We start from the raw sequence: 13,929 nt of genomic DNA on the forward strand, positions 1-13,929 counted from the left end.
AGTTGTCAAGCAAGCTGATAGTTACTCTGTGGATAAAATGAGTTTGCTAAATTATTTTCGCAAGTAAGGTAATAACGGCGATTCGGCGAAGGTAAATTTGTTTGAAAATGGAGGGATAAAACGTAAGACGGATTCTGAGTGTGAACGAGGATTTAGTTCAATGAACTTAATTAAGACTTCTTTAAAGAATTCCTTAAACCAAAAGAGTTTACAAATGCTAATGAACATTTCTGCAAATGGACCAGAGCTTGAGGACTTTAACCCAGACACAGCTATCAACTGCTGGCTTAGTACTGGTGCAGGTGGCAGAGTGGCAGACATATACATGGACATATTTTCAAATCCATGAGCTAAAACATATATACATGAACCTGAAGAAGCCAAATGTATAACAACCAATGTTTTTGAAAAATTAAATTCTTTTAAGAAATAATTATGTTGTATATCGTTTTTGTTTTTTTTTCTATGGATTAAGCACATACGTCTCATCAAATCTCGGCAAGTGACTACCATTTTGGGACCAGTGAAAAATAAGGTGGGACTAGTGACGAGTAAGGTGGGACTAGTGAAGAGAAAAGTGGGACTAGTGAATTTTCTGAAACCACTTGTCCTGGACTAGTGGTTAAAAAAAAATTTGCTCAGCCCTGTTTGTAACCCTAAAGGCTAAGGCACTGCTTTTTTCCATTGTAACCCTAAAGACTAAGGCACTGCTTTTTTCCATTGTAACCCTAAAGGCTAAGGCACTGCTTTTTTCCATTGTAACCCTAAAGACTAAGGCACTGCTTTTTTCCATTGTAACTCTAAAGACTAAAGCAGTACTTCTATTGTAACCCTAAAGACTGAAGGAGTATTTTCTTCCATTGTAACACTAGAGACTGAAGCAATAGCTTGTTCCATTGCAACCCTAAAAACTGGTGCACTGCTTTCTTCCATTGTTACCCTAAAGACTGAAGTAGTTGATTCTGTCGAAATTTTTGAATTCAAGCAGATAAACATTACTAATGATTCACTTGTGAAAGATTATGTTCTTAAAATCTGTAGTAGATAACTTTACTTGGATAAGTTTGAGTGAAACCATTATGTGTCCAGTTGACTGTGTTTGTTTACTCTAGCCATTCTTGACTGCCCACAAATTTGTACGGCCTGGTGTTGACCAGTAAATTCATCCCAATAACAATTTGATATTGGGACAGGTTAAATGGTCATGGCCTAATAGTAAACTTGGAATCTTGCTGTCTTAAAGTTGGATGATATTCATTGTATAATGCAATAAATATTTATTGGAAATTACCCTTTCACTGGATACAGGTTATTTGTAGGAACAATGACATGTCATTGTAATCCTAGAATCTGATGTTTTTTGATCATCAGTCCAGCCCATGCCAATGATGAAACCAGACAGAATAAAGGGATGCTCCCACCCTCAGCTCCTCATGCTGCCCCCATCTCCTTTTCTTCTTATCACTTAAACACCTCCTTAAAACTCAGTTACCTTCTGTTTATTGCATTTATGTTTACACTTATTTCATTAGGATAAATACATGAAAAATGTGTCTTCGGCTGTTTACTCTACCAAAAAGATGAATTTATTAGTTTTTTCCCTGTCAGATAGATTTTTATCATGACAAATATGCCTATTGTTTCAAAAAGTGCCTGTTACTTTAAGAAAATTTCCCTTAACACTAAAGACCTTTTTGGCTGTCCCCTCTAAGAAATAATAGTTCAAACTGTGCTTTTCATCCATGGCTGAGGATCGTAAAACCATAGAGTGTGTTCATTGAAGATTCTATACACAACCATTCTCAAATGACATTTCCTCTGTAATATTGTTTATTGAGCAGAGAAAGAAATGCTGAAAGTTTGGAATGCAGAGACTAACTTTATATAGTTTTATGCCTTGTTTTTAAAAGATTTTTATGGTTTGTTAACTGAAATTTTTTTTTACAATGTTTTTGTAGTGACTAATATATTATACAGTTATTAGCTATATCATTTTATTATGATGGATTTTTTTCTGAAGGTGACCATGATGATCTGGAATAAATATTGCTTTATATATTATAACTAATAAAAGTTAGTGCCAGAATGTGTTTAAAAGATTCTGAAAAAGACTTGACTAGACTGTGTCCTTATCTTTCACAGTGTTAAAGTGGAGGTTATTCAGAATGGTGGAGCACTCAAAAGAGATTCACAGAGTGACAATACAACGTCTGCTTCTGAAGTTGTTCATACTCCGATAGAGGCTACTCCAGCCAGTGGTGACGTCAATGCCATTTTCTCAGAGTCTCAAGTAGGAGCTTCCACAGGTGTCACAGGCAAGACAGATATGGGAAATAAACAAACGGTACAGATTGCTGCTACAAAGGATGCTACATCAGCAGCAAATGAGATCAACACATTACAGAAATCTGCAGGGCAGAAAGGTAGCTTTGTACTGGCTTAGATTTTGAACATTTCTCAGTTACTCAGTATCCATATTTGTTTACAAATGTGACATGGTGAAGTATTTTATGTTATGATGTTGTCCAGCCATCCAATGTTGGACTGTTCACTATTTTTGGTTCTGTGCAGTAGCTTGAGTTGTCCATTCTAAACAAATCGTAAGTTGTCCATTGTGAACAATAACTTGAGCTGTCTATTGTGAACAGTAAATTGAGTCATCCATTGTGAACAATAACTTGTGTTGTCCATTGTGTACAGTAACTTGAGTTGTCCATTGTGAACAGTAACTTGAGTTGTCCATTGTGAACAGTAACTTGAGTTGTCCATTGTCAACAATGACTTGAGTTGTCCATTGTGAACTGTAACTTGAGCTGTCTATTGTGTACAGTAACTTGAGTCGTCCATTGTGAACAATAACTTGAGTTGTCCATTGTGAACAGTAGCTTGAGTTGTCCATTGTGAACAGTAATTTGAGTTGTCCATTGTCAACAATGACTTGAGTTGTCCATTGTGAACTGTAACTTGAGTTGTCCATTCTGAACAGTAACTTGAGTTGTCTATTCTGAATAATAATTGGAGTTGTCCATTCCAGACAGTAACCCAAGTTGTCCATTTTGAACAGTAACTTGAGTTGTCCATTCTGAATAATAACTTGGGTTGTCCATTCTGAGCAATAACTTGAGTTGTACATTCTGAACAGTAACATGAGTTGCCCATCATCTACTAATGTCAAACTTTGCCTGTAAATTGCATTTGAAGCAGGGAAGAAATCTATCAACTTCAAGCTTAAAAAATCAAGGAATAAGGTCAATGGGATGGAAATATTTAGAATTGTTTCCATACAATAACCTAACTTCTACTTCTATTCCAGATATCTTCATCACACTTTGTACATGGATTGCATTTGAGATTTAGATCAGACATAAATTATATTGATTTTGGGATCAAAATGTCAGTGTTAAAGTGACATTCAGAATACTGGTAATTTTTGCAAGTTATCCCCAAGCCAAAATTGCAAGCTTGTTTTAAAGCTTGCCACAAGCTTATTTATAAAGCTTGCGGCAAGCTTATATTTGGAACATTGCAGCAAGTTTATTTAACAAAAGTGTCATAAGCATGCACAAGCTTGCAAAAGCTTAAGCTGGCACAAGCATGCACAAGCTTGTTATTTATTTACCTAGTACAATAAGTATACACAAGCTTGTTACTAGCTTGTTGCAAGCTTGTGCAAGCTTGTTACTAGCTTGTTGCAAGCTTGCAGAGATTTCTTGCTACAAGCATCTGGGCTTTCAAAAATCAGACATGATTGTGTTTTCCCCCCTTCCAAAAAAAACCCTGAAAATGTGAAGGGGGGATCTGGAAATCCAAAGGCCCCTGTCCAAAAATGCATTTTAGACTCAACTGCTCCTGGTGGACCATATTATCATAATATATTGCAAAGTTTTACTTCATTCCAATGAAGTAATCTGCATATTTAATGATTAAATAATGTAATCTTATAGTTGCAATGCAGTGGAAAACAAATCTGTTCCACCAAAACATTAAGTTTAATTCCATTGTTCAAGTTTATTCATTCACTGCAAGCTTAACCAAGGCTGCAGAAGCTTTATGTGTTCCCCTAGCTGCAAGTGTCACGCCCCTATGAAATGATCATGAATAATGAATGAACTGGCATGAACTGTTCATGAACTTGGTTCAAGAACCATTCATGAAAGTTCATCAAAAGGTTCATGAATTATTCTAGAATGTGCATGAACTGAAAACAGTCCACAAATTGGATCATCATCATTCATGAACAAGTGCATGAACATATTCATGAACTATGATGAACAAAGTTTCTCAATGATTCACGACTTCATGAACAGTGCCTATAAAACAAAATATGATTACCTGACAAGTCACAAATACCTATTTCATCCTGAATCATACAATATCATTAGATGGGGGATGGGGTTAAGACAGTATAAAATGCAACATATTATCTTAAAAACTGTATTTGATTTCAGATAAATTTAAACTGACAAGTGATATTCTTTTCTTTTTACCCTTAGCAACACTTTTTGTATGTTCTGTAATTTTTCTTTGAAAAATGTTCAAGAGATATTGGGGCAGTTGCCTGCAATCAACTGTTGAAGCATATTTCATCGTCATGGGGCTGTCTTTCAGCTGGGGTTTCTCCTGACCAATCTTCTTCCAGAGACTGACCTGTCTGATAACTCTTTTGTGAAGATGTTCAGTGTCTATAATTTAATCAAATCCTGTCCATTGTCACTACTGAATGTCTCCTTTTGCAACTTAAGCTGTTCCATCTGATTACTGTTTGGATCTTTAACATTGTTGCAGCAGTCACAATTTAATTTCTCTTCCATCTTGGATCCTCCAGTTTTCAAATTTTCCTCCTTAACCTACAAACTTCATCCTCTAACAATTTTACTTTTCTGCTGTCTGGTCTGAAAGAAAGGTAAAGTTAGTTAATTACAGATAATCTCTGTTCAACATTGTTTTTAGCTTTTAGCACATTATCATTGTACCCCACTTTACTTACTGGAATAATATGATCCAACTCAAAAATGATTTAATCCCTTACACATAATACTGAGCATTTATATTATTGCAGAATTTTGTCACTGTTTTATATTAATTGAATCTGTCTAGCCATAGGAATAGTCACAGGAGACGGATGTTTTATTCAGTAAAATATGACACTTTTTTTGACAACATCGTTACACTAAATAACCGTATATATTACAGATAACGGTTATTTCATGCTTTCAAATATTTTCGCCATTTTTATTGATAAAACGCCAGACTTGTGTGGTATAGGCCCTTAGTATGTCACTAATGCATCCACTCCGACTCCTCATGTTGCGTATAGCTGCTTCCGGTTTCATCACGTTGTTATTTGCACTTTTATTGTGAACAGTTTGACGCATTAACTATTTTCTTAAGTTTTTTTTTTTTAAATTACCAAATTCCATCAAATTATAGAAATAGTGATGTCATGTAAAAGAAAACGATCTCGAACATCTCAAGTCCTATCGATATCGTACCACGTCTGGTATCGAGAACTGGGGGGTGGGGGTGATAATGTTTAGTGATTTTCAAAACTTCGATGAGCATGTTTAAATTAGGTCTGAACAAAATCGTGTCATCAGCTTGGTTATAAATAATATGATGACATATATAAACCAATAAAATATCCATATAACTTCTACTGAAATAATCATGAATGACCAAGAAAAAGATACTCACCGTAATTTTGGTCATCCAGGCTTGGTACGCTTTTCCGCCTAATTTTGCTCTCACCAAATCATTTCCTTCATATTCTTCAAAATCGCTTCTCTGCACTTCTACTTACTTTAAAAAAATGATATTGAAAATATTCTCATCTGTCCATTCCATGGAGTCCACGGTTTTTGTTTGAGGTTTTTGCCTAACCATCTGCATGATCTTTGGTTTCTGAGGAAGCTTAACTGTTGAAATCGCGCCCGTATATTAACCAATCATATCACATCTTTTTTCATAGTCATCCAATCAGGATAATCGTTGTTAATATATTTCGGTTTTTACTGCAAATTGGCAGCCAGTGACTAAGTCAATAGAATATGCAGTTTATAACAGTAATGGAGAGAAGGAAAAAAAAACGTTAGGACAAAATCATTGAAAACTTTTTAAAGCAAATACATTTTGTTGATGCTGGCCAGAAAATATTTTCCCATATTAATCCAGAAATACTCAGGTTAAGTACACAAGTATTGAATTAAAGATCTGTATGAACATTTGTACAGTATATCATTTTAAAAAAAGAAGAAAAAATTCACCTTTATTTAAATTTCACTAATATTGTGAGAAGTTTGTATGATAAATTTTCATGAACATTTTATGAATATAATGATATAGATATTTAATATACATTTTTTTAAGAAATACCATGGTATTGCATCAGAGTACTTGAATTGTTCATGAACCATTAGTTCATGACATTTCAGGAACTTCAAAGATATTATAATAGTTCATAAAAATTCATCAGTGTGTTCATGAACTTCAAGTACATGATTCATCAAAATTCTTGAAGTTCATGAACTTAGTTGAGGAACTTTCATGAACACTTCATGATTGTTCATCAAGTCATGAAATGTTTTCGCAGGGGCATGACAGTGATGGTGCCTGCTACTTGGATACATGGTCTCAAACTTTCACAAGCAATCGATAGATATATATATATATATATATATATATATATATATATATATATATATATATATATATATATATATATATATATATATATGAAGAAACTTGTTGCAAGCTAGTTTAAATTTACTTTCTGAAACATACAAGAAAGCTTGCGCAAGCTAGTTTTCCTTTCTGAAGAAAACAAGCTTGCGCAAGCTCATTTTACTTTCTGAAGAAAACAAGTAAGCTTGCGCAAGCTAGTTTTACTTTATGAAACAAACAAGAAAGCTTGTGCAAGCTAGTTTTAATTTCTGAAGCAAACAAGAAAGCTTGTACAAGCTTGCGGTTATATCCAGCTATCTTGCCTAAGCCTGCACTTGCTTGTACAAGCTTGCGCAAGCATCCATGTTAGCTTATAAACATCAAACTAGCTTATCGCAAGCTTACTGCAAACTTGCCACAAGCTTTCAGCAAGGATGCATTTTGGTTTGGGTCTCAAGCCCTTTTTCACCATATCAAATGTTCTGGCTGGCTTATATTTGAGACAAGTAAGACAACTATTCATGTTGGGGTTGGAGAATCAATTTCAACACACCAGCTTAAGTTCTGTACATATTCATTGACTAAACTTTAAAGATTGCTTGCATTTTAAATGAGGAAGATGCCTATTGATTTTGGGGTTCAAAAGACAAGGTCAAAGGGACTCCAGGGAGTAAAAATTGGCTTCCACAAAAGAACATGCTGCAAACCATGACCAGTATTTGTAGATGACTTACATTTAAGACACAAAAGGCATCTGTCAACTTTGGGGCCAAAGGTCATGGTCACAGAGACTTGAAGAAAAAATAATAAATTTGGGTAGTTTGCTTGTTTAAAAATTCATTAGCTTTATACAGGTTGAGATCATACATTTGCTAAGAATGCAGAGATTTTTTAAAATTGAATTTACAATATGCTAATACATGTACTTACTTTATGCATTTAGTCCCAAACAGTAACCATATTCCTCCTGCTGCAAGCACACTGTGTTTTGCTATATCACATTTGATTAATATAAAAACAAAACATTTGAGGCAACTTCGGATGATTCATACACAATTGAATTGATAATACTCAATCACCATGAAGACACTTTCCAAACAGAGCCATATTATCATGCAAAACTTAAATAGCCTTGGTTATCAAGCCTATTTTCACATTCTTAGAGGCGTTACAAACATCTTGATGACTAAGATCCTGTCTGGTGTTATGTTCGATTTCAAGCATAGACTGCTATTCAGAATGTACATTTAATAATTGAATTTGGTCCCATATGCCTGAAAAATGAATTGATCAGTTAACTTATGCACATCAGAGCTGTCTTCTCTTGGACTAAAAAACCTAGTTCACCTGGCAAAATTGATGATTTTCTACAAGATGATAACAAGATCTGGGTCTATGAAGTTTGTTAGGAATAATCAGTAGAACAAACAACATAGACACTAATCTGCTGGTTCATTATGTAATGACAGATTAGGGTCTGTGTTGTTTGCAGTTGTACTTGACTTATAGTCACATTTATTCAGGTGAAGCTCAATTTATGCCATGAGGTTATTGCATAAATCAAAATTAATTTTCCAATAAGATGCTTGTAAATTAAGGAAGTTCTTTGGCAAATTATAAGTTTTCAAGGAAAGTTTATTTATGCATCATCTCAAACAAATTGTTACATATAATACATATGTGAGTTGCATGTGAGAAACTGTGCATGGCACCAGCAATGGCTGCCCCGCTGAATGTTATTTATTATAAATGGTGTTAAAGTGAAAGCACATAAATCAAATTGGTGGAATAGTGAGTGTTACCTTATGCTAATAATAGTATGCATGTAAACTTTTGAGAGGTTACAGGCACAGCTTGAAGTTTTTTGTAAACTATGAAAAGACACTATGGATTGTTGATGATGACATAGTCAAGTCCAACTTCAAACTGCACGGATGCAGGTCCATTCACAATCTAGTTTCTGTGAAAAAACTTTTAATGGAAATTGTTGGATTTTACCCAAATGCCAGTGAGAATTGTTGGATTTTACCCAAATGCGATTGAGAATTGTTGGATTTTACCCCAAAAGCAGTGAGAATTGTTGGATTTTACCCAAATGCCAGTGAGAATTGTTGCACTTTACCCAAATGTCAGTGAGAATCGTTGAATTTTAACCAAATACTGGTGAGAATTATTGGATTTTAACCAAATCCCAGTGAGAATTATTGGATTTTAGTCAAATACCAGTGAGAATTGTTGAATTTTAACCAAATACTAGTGAGAATTGTTGGATTTTAACAAATAACAGTGAGAATTGTTTTATTTTAAACAAATACTGGTGGGAATTGTTGGATTTTAACCAAATACCAGTGAGAATTGTTGGATTTTAACCAAATACCAGTGAGAATTGTTGAATTCTAACCAAATACCAGTGAGAATTGTTGGATTTTAAGCAAATTCCAGTGAGAATTGTTGGATTTTACCCAAATTTGTAATTTTGCTTCCTTAGATGTGATGTGTTGTGACTTGGATTTTTAATGTAGCTTTAACAATTTTTCAGTCATATCGTTACAATGTCTGCATTGTAGCAGTTTATAGTGATGTCCAGCACTGGGGCATCATGCCGCAGACATGTAGCATAATGTCCCACCCAGTCACGTTATCCTGACACCAGGCCAACCAGCCCTAACACTAACCTCTTGATGCTGAGTGCCAAGTGAGGCAGCTGTTAATACCATTTTTGTAAGTGCTTCCTTAGATGACACCTTGGGTTTGTTATCCAGTCCATTTGTTTTGCATTAGGAGGAGCTATGGCCCCTGATAGGTTATGCCATCAGTTTTGACATGTTGCTTTGTATTGATTAGATCTAGAATCAGTTTGATTTCCAGCATCCCACAACATCAGTTACAGCTGTTACAGTTCCTTGTTCTAGGACTTTGATTTCCAGTATCCCACAACATCAATTACAACTGTTGTAGTTCCTTGTCGTACGACTTTAATTTCCAGTATCCCACAACATCAATTACAGCTGTTGTAGTTCTTTGTCCTAGGACTTTGATTTCCAGTATCCCACAACATCAATTACAGCTGTTATAGTTCCTTGTCCTAGGACTTTGATTTCCAGTATCCCACAACATCAATTACAGCTGTTGTAGTTCCCTGAGTACCTGTTGTTAGGACTTGGGTTTTTGTAGTAAAACTTGATAAGGTTTGTTGGAGTGCAATAAGGTTTAGTAGCCTTATATCAGTGAAATCTTGCATTAATGCAATTTAGAGTGTTTCATGAGATTATTTATAGGGTTATGTCCCCCTGAATGCTTTTCCTTGTGACTTTGGTTTCTACAGTATAATTTTTCAATGGTTTCCTGGATATGAACTTAAGTTCATTTGTGACTACAGTGTGAGACCTTGAATGAGTTAAATTTCTAGCCTTTCTCAGCATTATTTCCTGAAGTTATGTGCCTGTTTGTCTGTACTCCTGACCTGGAATAAATTCAGTTTCCATGAGTTATACCCATCCATACTGTATGATCTCATGACCTGAAATAGATTCAGTTTCCAGGAGTTATACCAATTCTGATGTATGGACTCCTGACCTGTAATACATTCAGTTTCCAGGAGTATACTCTTCCATATTATATGGCCTCATGACCTGAAATAAATTCAGTTTCCAGGAGTTATGCCCATTCTGATGTATGGACTCCTGACTTGAATGGTGCACAATATATATCACTTACAGCAGCTTGTAATGGGTGGGGCCATTTACAGTGTACAGTATTTATCACATATTGCAGCTTGTAATGGGTGGGGCCCTGTATGGTGCACAATTTCACTTACAGCTGCTTGTAATGGGGGGGGGGCATTTATGGTGTACAGAATCTGTCACTAATAGCAGCTTGTAATGGGTGGGTCCCATTATGGTGTATGGTATCTATCAGTTACTGCAGCTTGCGATGGGTGGGACCCTTTATGGTATACAGTATCTATCACTAATTGCAGCTTGTAATAAGTGGGTACTTTATGGCATATAGTATCTGTCACTGATATCATCATGGAATGAGTGGGTACCTTTATGGTGTACAGTATCTATCACTGATAGCAGCTTATAATAAGTGGGTACCTTTTGGTGTACAGTATCCAACACTTATAGCATCATGTAATTAGTGACTATCTTTATGGTGTACAGTATCTATCACTAATAGCAGCTTGTAATGGGTGGGGCCCTTTATGGTGTACAGTATCTGTCACTTATAGCAGCTTATAAAGGGTGGGACCCTTTATGGTGTACAATATCTATCACTAATAGCAGCTTATAATAAGTGGGTACCTTTTGGTGTACAGTATCCAACACTTATAGCATCATGTAATTAGTGACTATCTTTATGGTGTACAGTATCTATCACTTATGGTATCACGGTACCAATTGTTTTTCCATATACCTCAATGCTAATGTTCTGTGAAATAAATATACTTTCTGTCCTACTTGGGCATGCATGTCACACACTGCCATATAGAACAATGCTAGATTGTCAATTTGACAATGACATAACCAGGTACTCCATTGCATTTAAGAGAGATAACTCAACTGGAACTAGACAGGGGTAAGAGTTATCTAGTCACAACAAGCACATTTTCAGCCATGTGTACCATATTTTAAAAAAATCATAAAAAATACAAAATATGATCTAGATAGAAATTAACACAAACTCACATGTTGCCAAGAGGCTCAACATTTTTTTAAGCCAAACAGAAAGTACAACTCTTACATAATGCACCAATCACAGCTAGTGTTGTTCTTTAATTCTGAATATAATGTTCCATACACCTTAAGCTCCGCCCACCTGGACTTGCGCAGTTGGTACCGTTATACCTTATAGCAGCTTGTAATGGGTGGGGCTCTTTATGGTGTACAGTATCTATCACTAATAGCAGCTTGTAATGGGTGGGGCCCTTTATGGTGTACAGTATCTCTCACTTACAACAGTTTGTAATGGGTGGGGCCTTTTAAGGTGTACAGTATCTATCACTTATAGCAGCTTGTAATGGGTGGGGCCTTTTATGGTGTACAGTATCTATCACTGATAGCAGCTGGTAATAGGTGGGTTCCTTTATGGTGTACAGTATATGTCATTAACAGCAGCTTCGAATATGTGGGTACTTTATGGTGTACAGTATCTGTCAGTTATAGCAGCTTGCAATGACTGGGGCCCTTTATGGTGCACAGTATCTATCACTGATAGCATCATGTAATGAGTGGTGTCCTTTATGGTGTACCTGTCACTAATAGCTCAATTTTCCCACAGCAACTTCACCATTCAAGATAGGGATATCTTACTCCTGGGTGTGATTGGATACTCGTTCTTAGGATAGGAAGGCTAAAAAGAAGAAGAAAAAAACATGGCAGTTTTAAGTTAACTGTTTAAAAATTCATTAATATAGAATTGAAATAAAATCTATCAACCACTGACTGATCTTTTATTTTCTTTTTCAGAGTTGGATGACCCTTGGCCATCAAATGATCTGTGGGTGGTAGATGCAGCCAAGCCAGTTAAATTACATGTGGAAGACAAAGGACCTGCAGCACATAAACCTGTCACTGTATTCACAATGTTGTATGGTGTGGTACAGAGGCTGCCAAACCAACCTGCTATGTGTGAGTTGTTGTGTACTCTAAAAGTACACTATTCCTCTACAGTACAATTTGGGTCATACAGATTATTGCTTTACTCCATACCATCACATGAATGTTGTATGTTCTGATAGTACACTATTCCTCTAAAGTATAACTTGGGTCATACAGATTACTGCTTCAATCCAAGCCATTGGCCTGAATGTTGTATGTTCTAATAGTACACTATTCCTCTGCAGTATAACTTGGGTCATACAGATTATTGCTTTTCTCCAAACCATGGCCTGAATGTTGTAGGTTCTAATAGGACACTATTCCTCTAAAGTATAACTTGAGTCATACAGATTATTGCTTCAATCCAAGCCATGGCCTGAATGTTGTATATTCTAATAGTACACTATTCCTCTACAGTATAACCTGGGTCATACAGATTATTGCTTTACTCCAAAGCATGGCCTGAATGTTGTATGTTTCAATAGTACACTATTCCTCTAAAGTATAACTTGGGTCATACAGATTACTGCTTTACTCCAAACCATGGCCTGAATGTTGTATCTTCCAACAGTACACTATTACTCTAAAATATAACTTGGGTCATACAGATTATTGCTTCAATCCAAAACAATCCCTTGATGTTGTATGTTCCAATAGTACATTATTCCTCTAAAATATAACTTGGGTCATACAGATTATTGCTTCAATCCAAACCATGGCCTGAATGTTGTATGTTCCAACAGTACACTATTCCTCTAAAATATAACTTGGGTCATACAGATTATTGCTTCAATCCAAGCCATGGCCTGAATGGTGTATATTCTAATAGTACATTATTCCTCTAAAGTATAACTTGGGTCATACAAATTATTGCTTTACTCCAAAGCATGGCCTGAATGTTGTATGTTACAATAGTACACTATTCCTCTAAAATATAACCTGTATAGCCATAGAGATTACTGCTTTACTCCAAACATGGCCTGAATGTTGTAGGTTCTAATAGTACACTATTCCTCTACACAACAATTTGGGTCATACAGATTATTGCTTTACTCCCAAGCATGGCCTGAATGTTGTATGTTCCAATAGTACATTATTACTCTAAAATATAACCTGAGTCATACAGATTATTGCTTTACTCCCAAGCATGGCCTGAATGTTGTATGTTCCAATAGTACACTATTACTCTAAAATATAACCTGAGTCATACAGATTATTGCTTTACTCCCAAGCATGGCCTGAATGTTGTATGTTCCAATAGTACACTATTCCTCTAAAATATAACTTGGGTCATACAGATTATTGCTTCAATCCAAACCATGGCCTGAATGTTGTATGTTCTAATAGTACACTATTCCTCTAAAGTATAACCTGGGTCATACAGATTATTGCTTTACTCCAAATCATGGCCTGAATGTTGTATGTTCCAATAGTACACTATTCCCCTAAAATATAACTTGGGTCATACAGATTATTGCTTCAATCCAAACCATGGCCTGAATGTTGTATATTCTAATAGTACACTATTCCTCTAAAGTATAACTTGGGTCATACAGATTATTGCTTTACTTCAAAGCATGGCCTGAATGTTGTATGTTCCAATAGTACACTATTCCTCTAAATTCCTCTAAAATATAACCTGTATAACCATACAGATTACTGCTTT

General features: G+C 35.5%; 1 protein-coding gene across 4 annotated transcripts in view; it reads left to right on the forward strand.

Moving 5' to 3' along the window:
- The window catches only part of LOC149802094 (long-chain-fatty-acid--CoA ligase ACSBG2-like), a 155,879-nt gene that overhangs the window by 86,713 nt on the left and 55,237 nt on the right, over positions 1–13,929 (forward strand). For all 4 annotated transcript variants that reach the window (XM_089956496.1, XM_089956493.1, XM_089956494.1 and 1 more), the window contains 2 exons: positions 2,143–2,423; positions 12,132–12,293. In XM_089956496.1, the coding sequence (XP_089812622.1) occupies positions 2,143–2,423; positions 12,132–12,293 (443 nt within the window). The remainder of the gene's footprint in view (positions 1–2,142; positions 2,424–12,131; positions 12,294–13,929) is intronic.

Source organism: Sinohyriopsis cumingii, chromosome 4, assembly GCF_028554795.1.
Source record: "Sinohyriopsis cumingii isolate HCF-2022 chromosome 4, ASM2855479v2, whole genome shotgun sequence".
NCBI lineage: Eukaryota > Metazoa > Mollusca > Bivalvia > Unionida > Unionidae > Sinohyriopsis > Sinohyriopsis cumingii.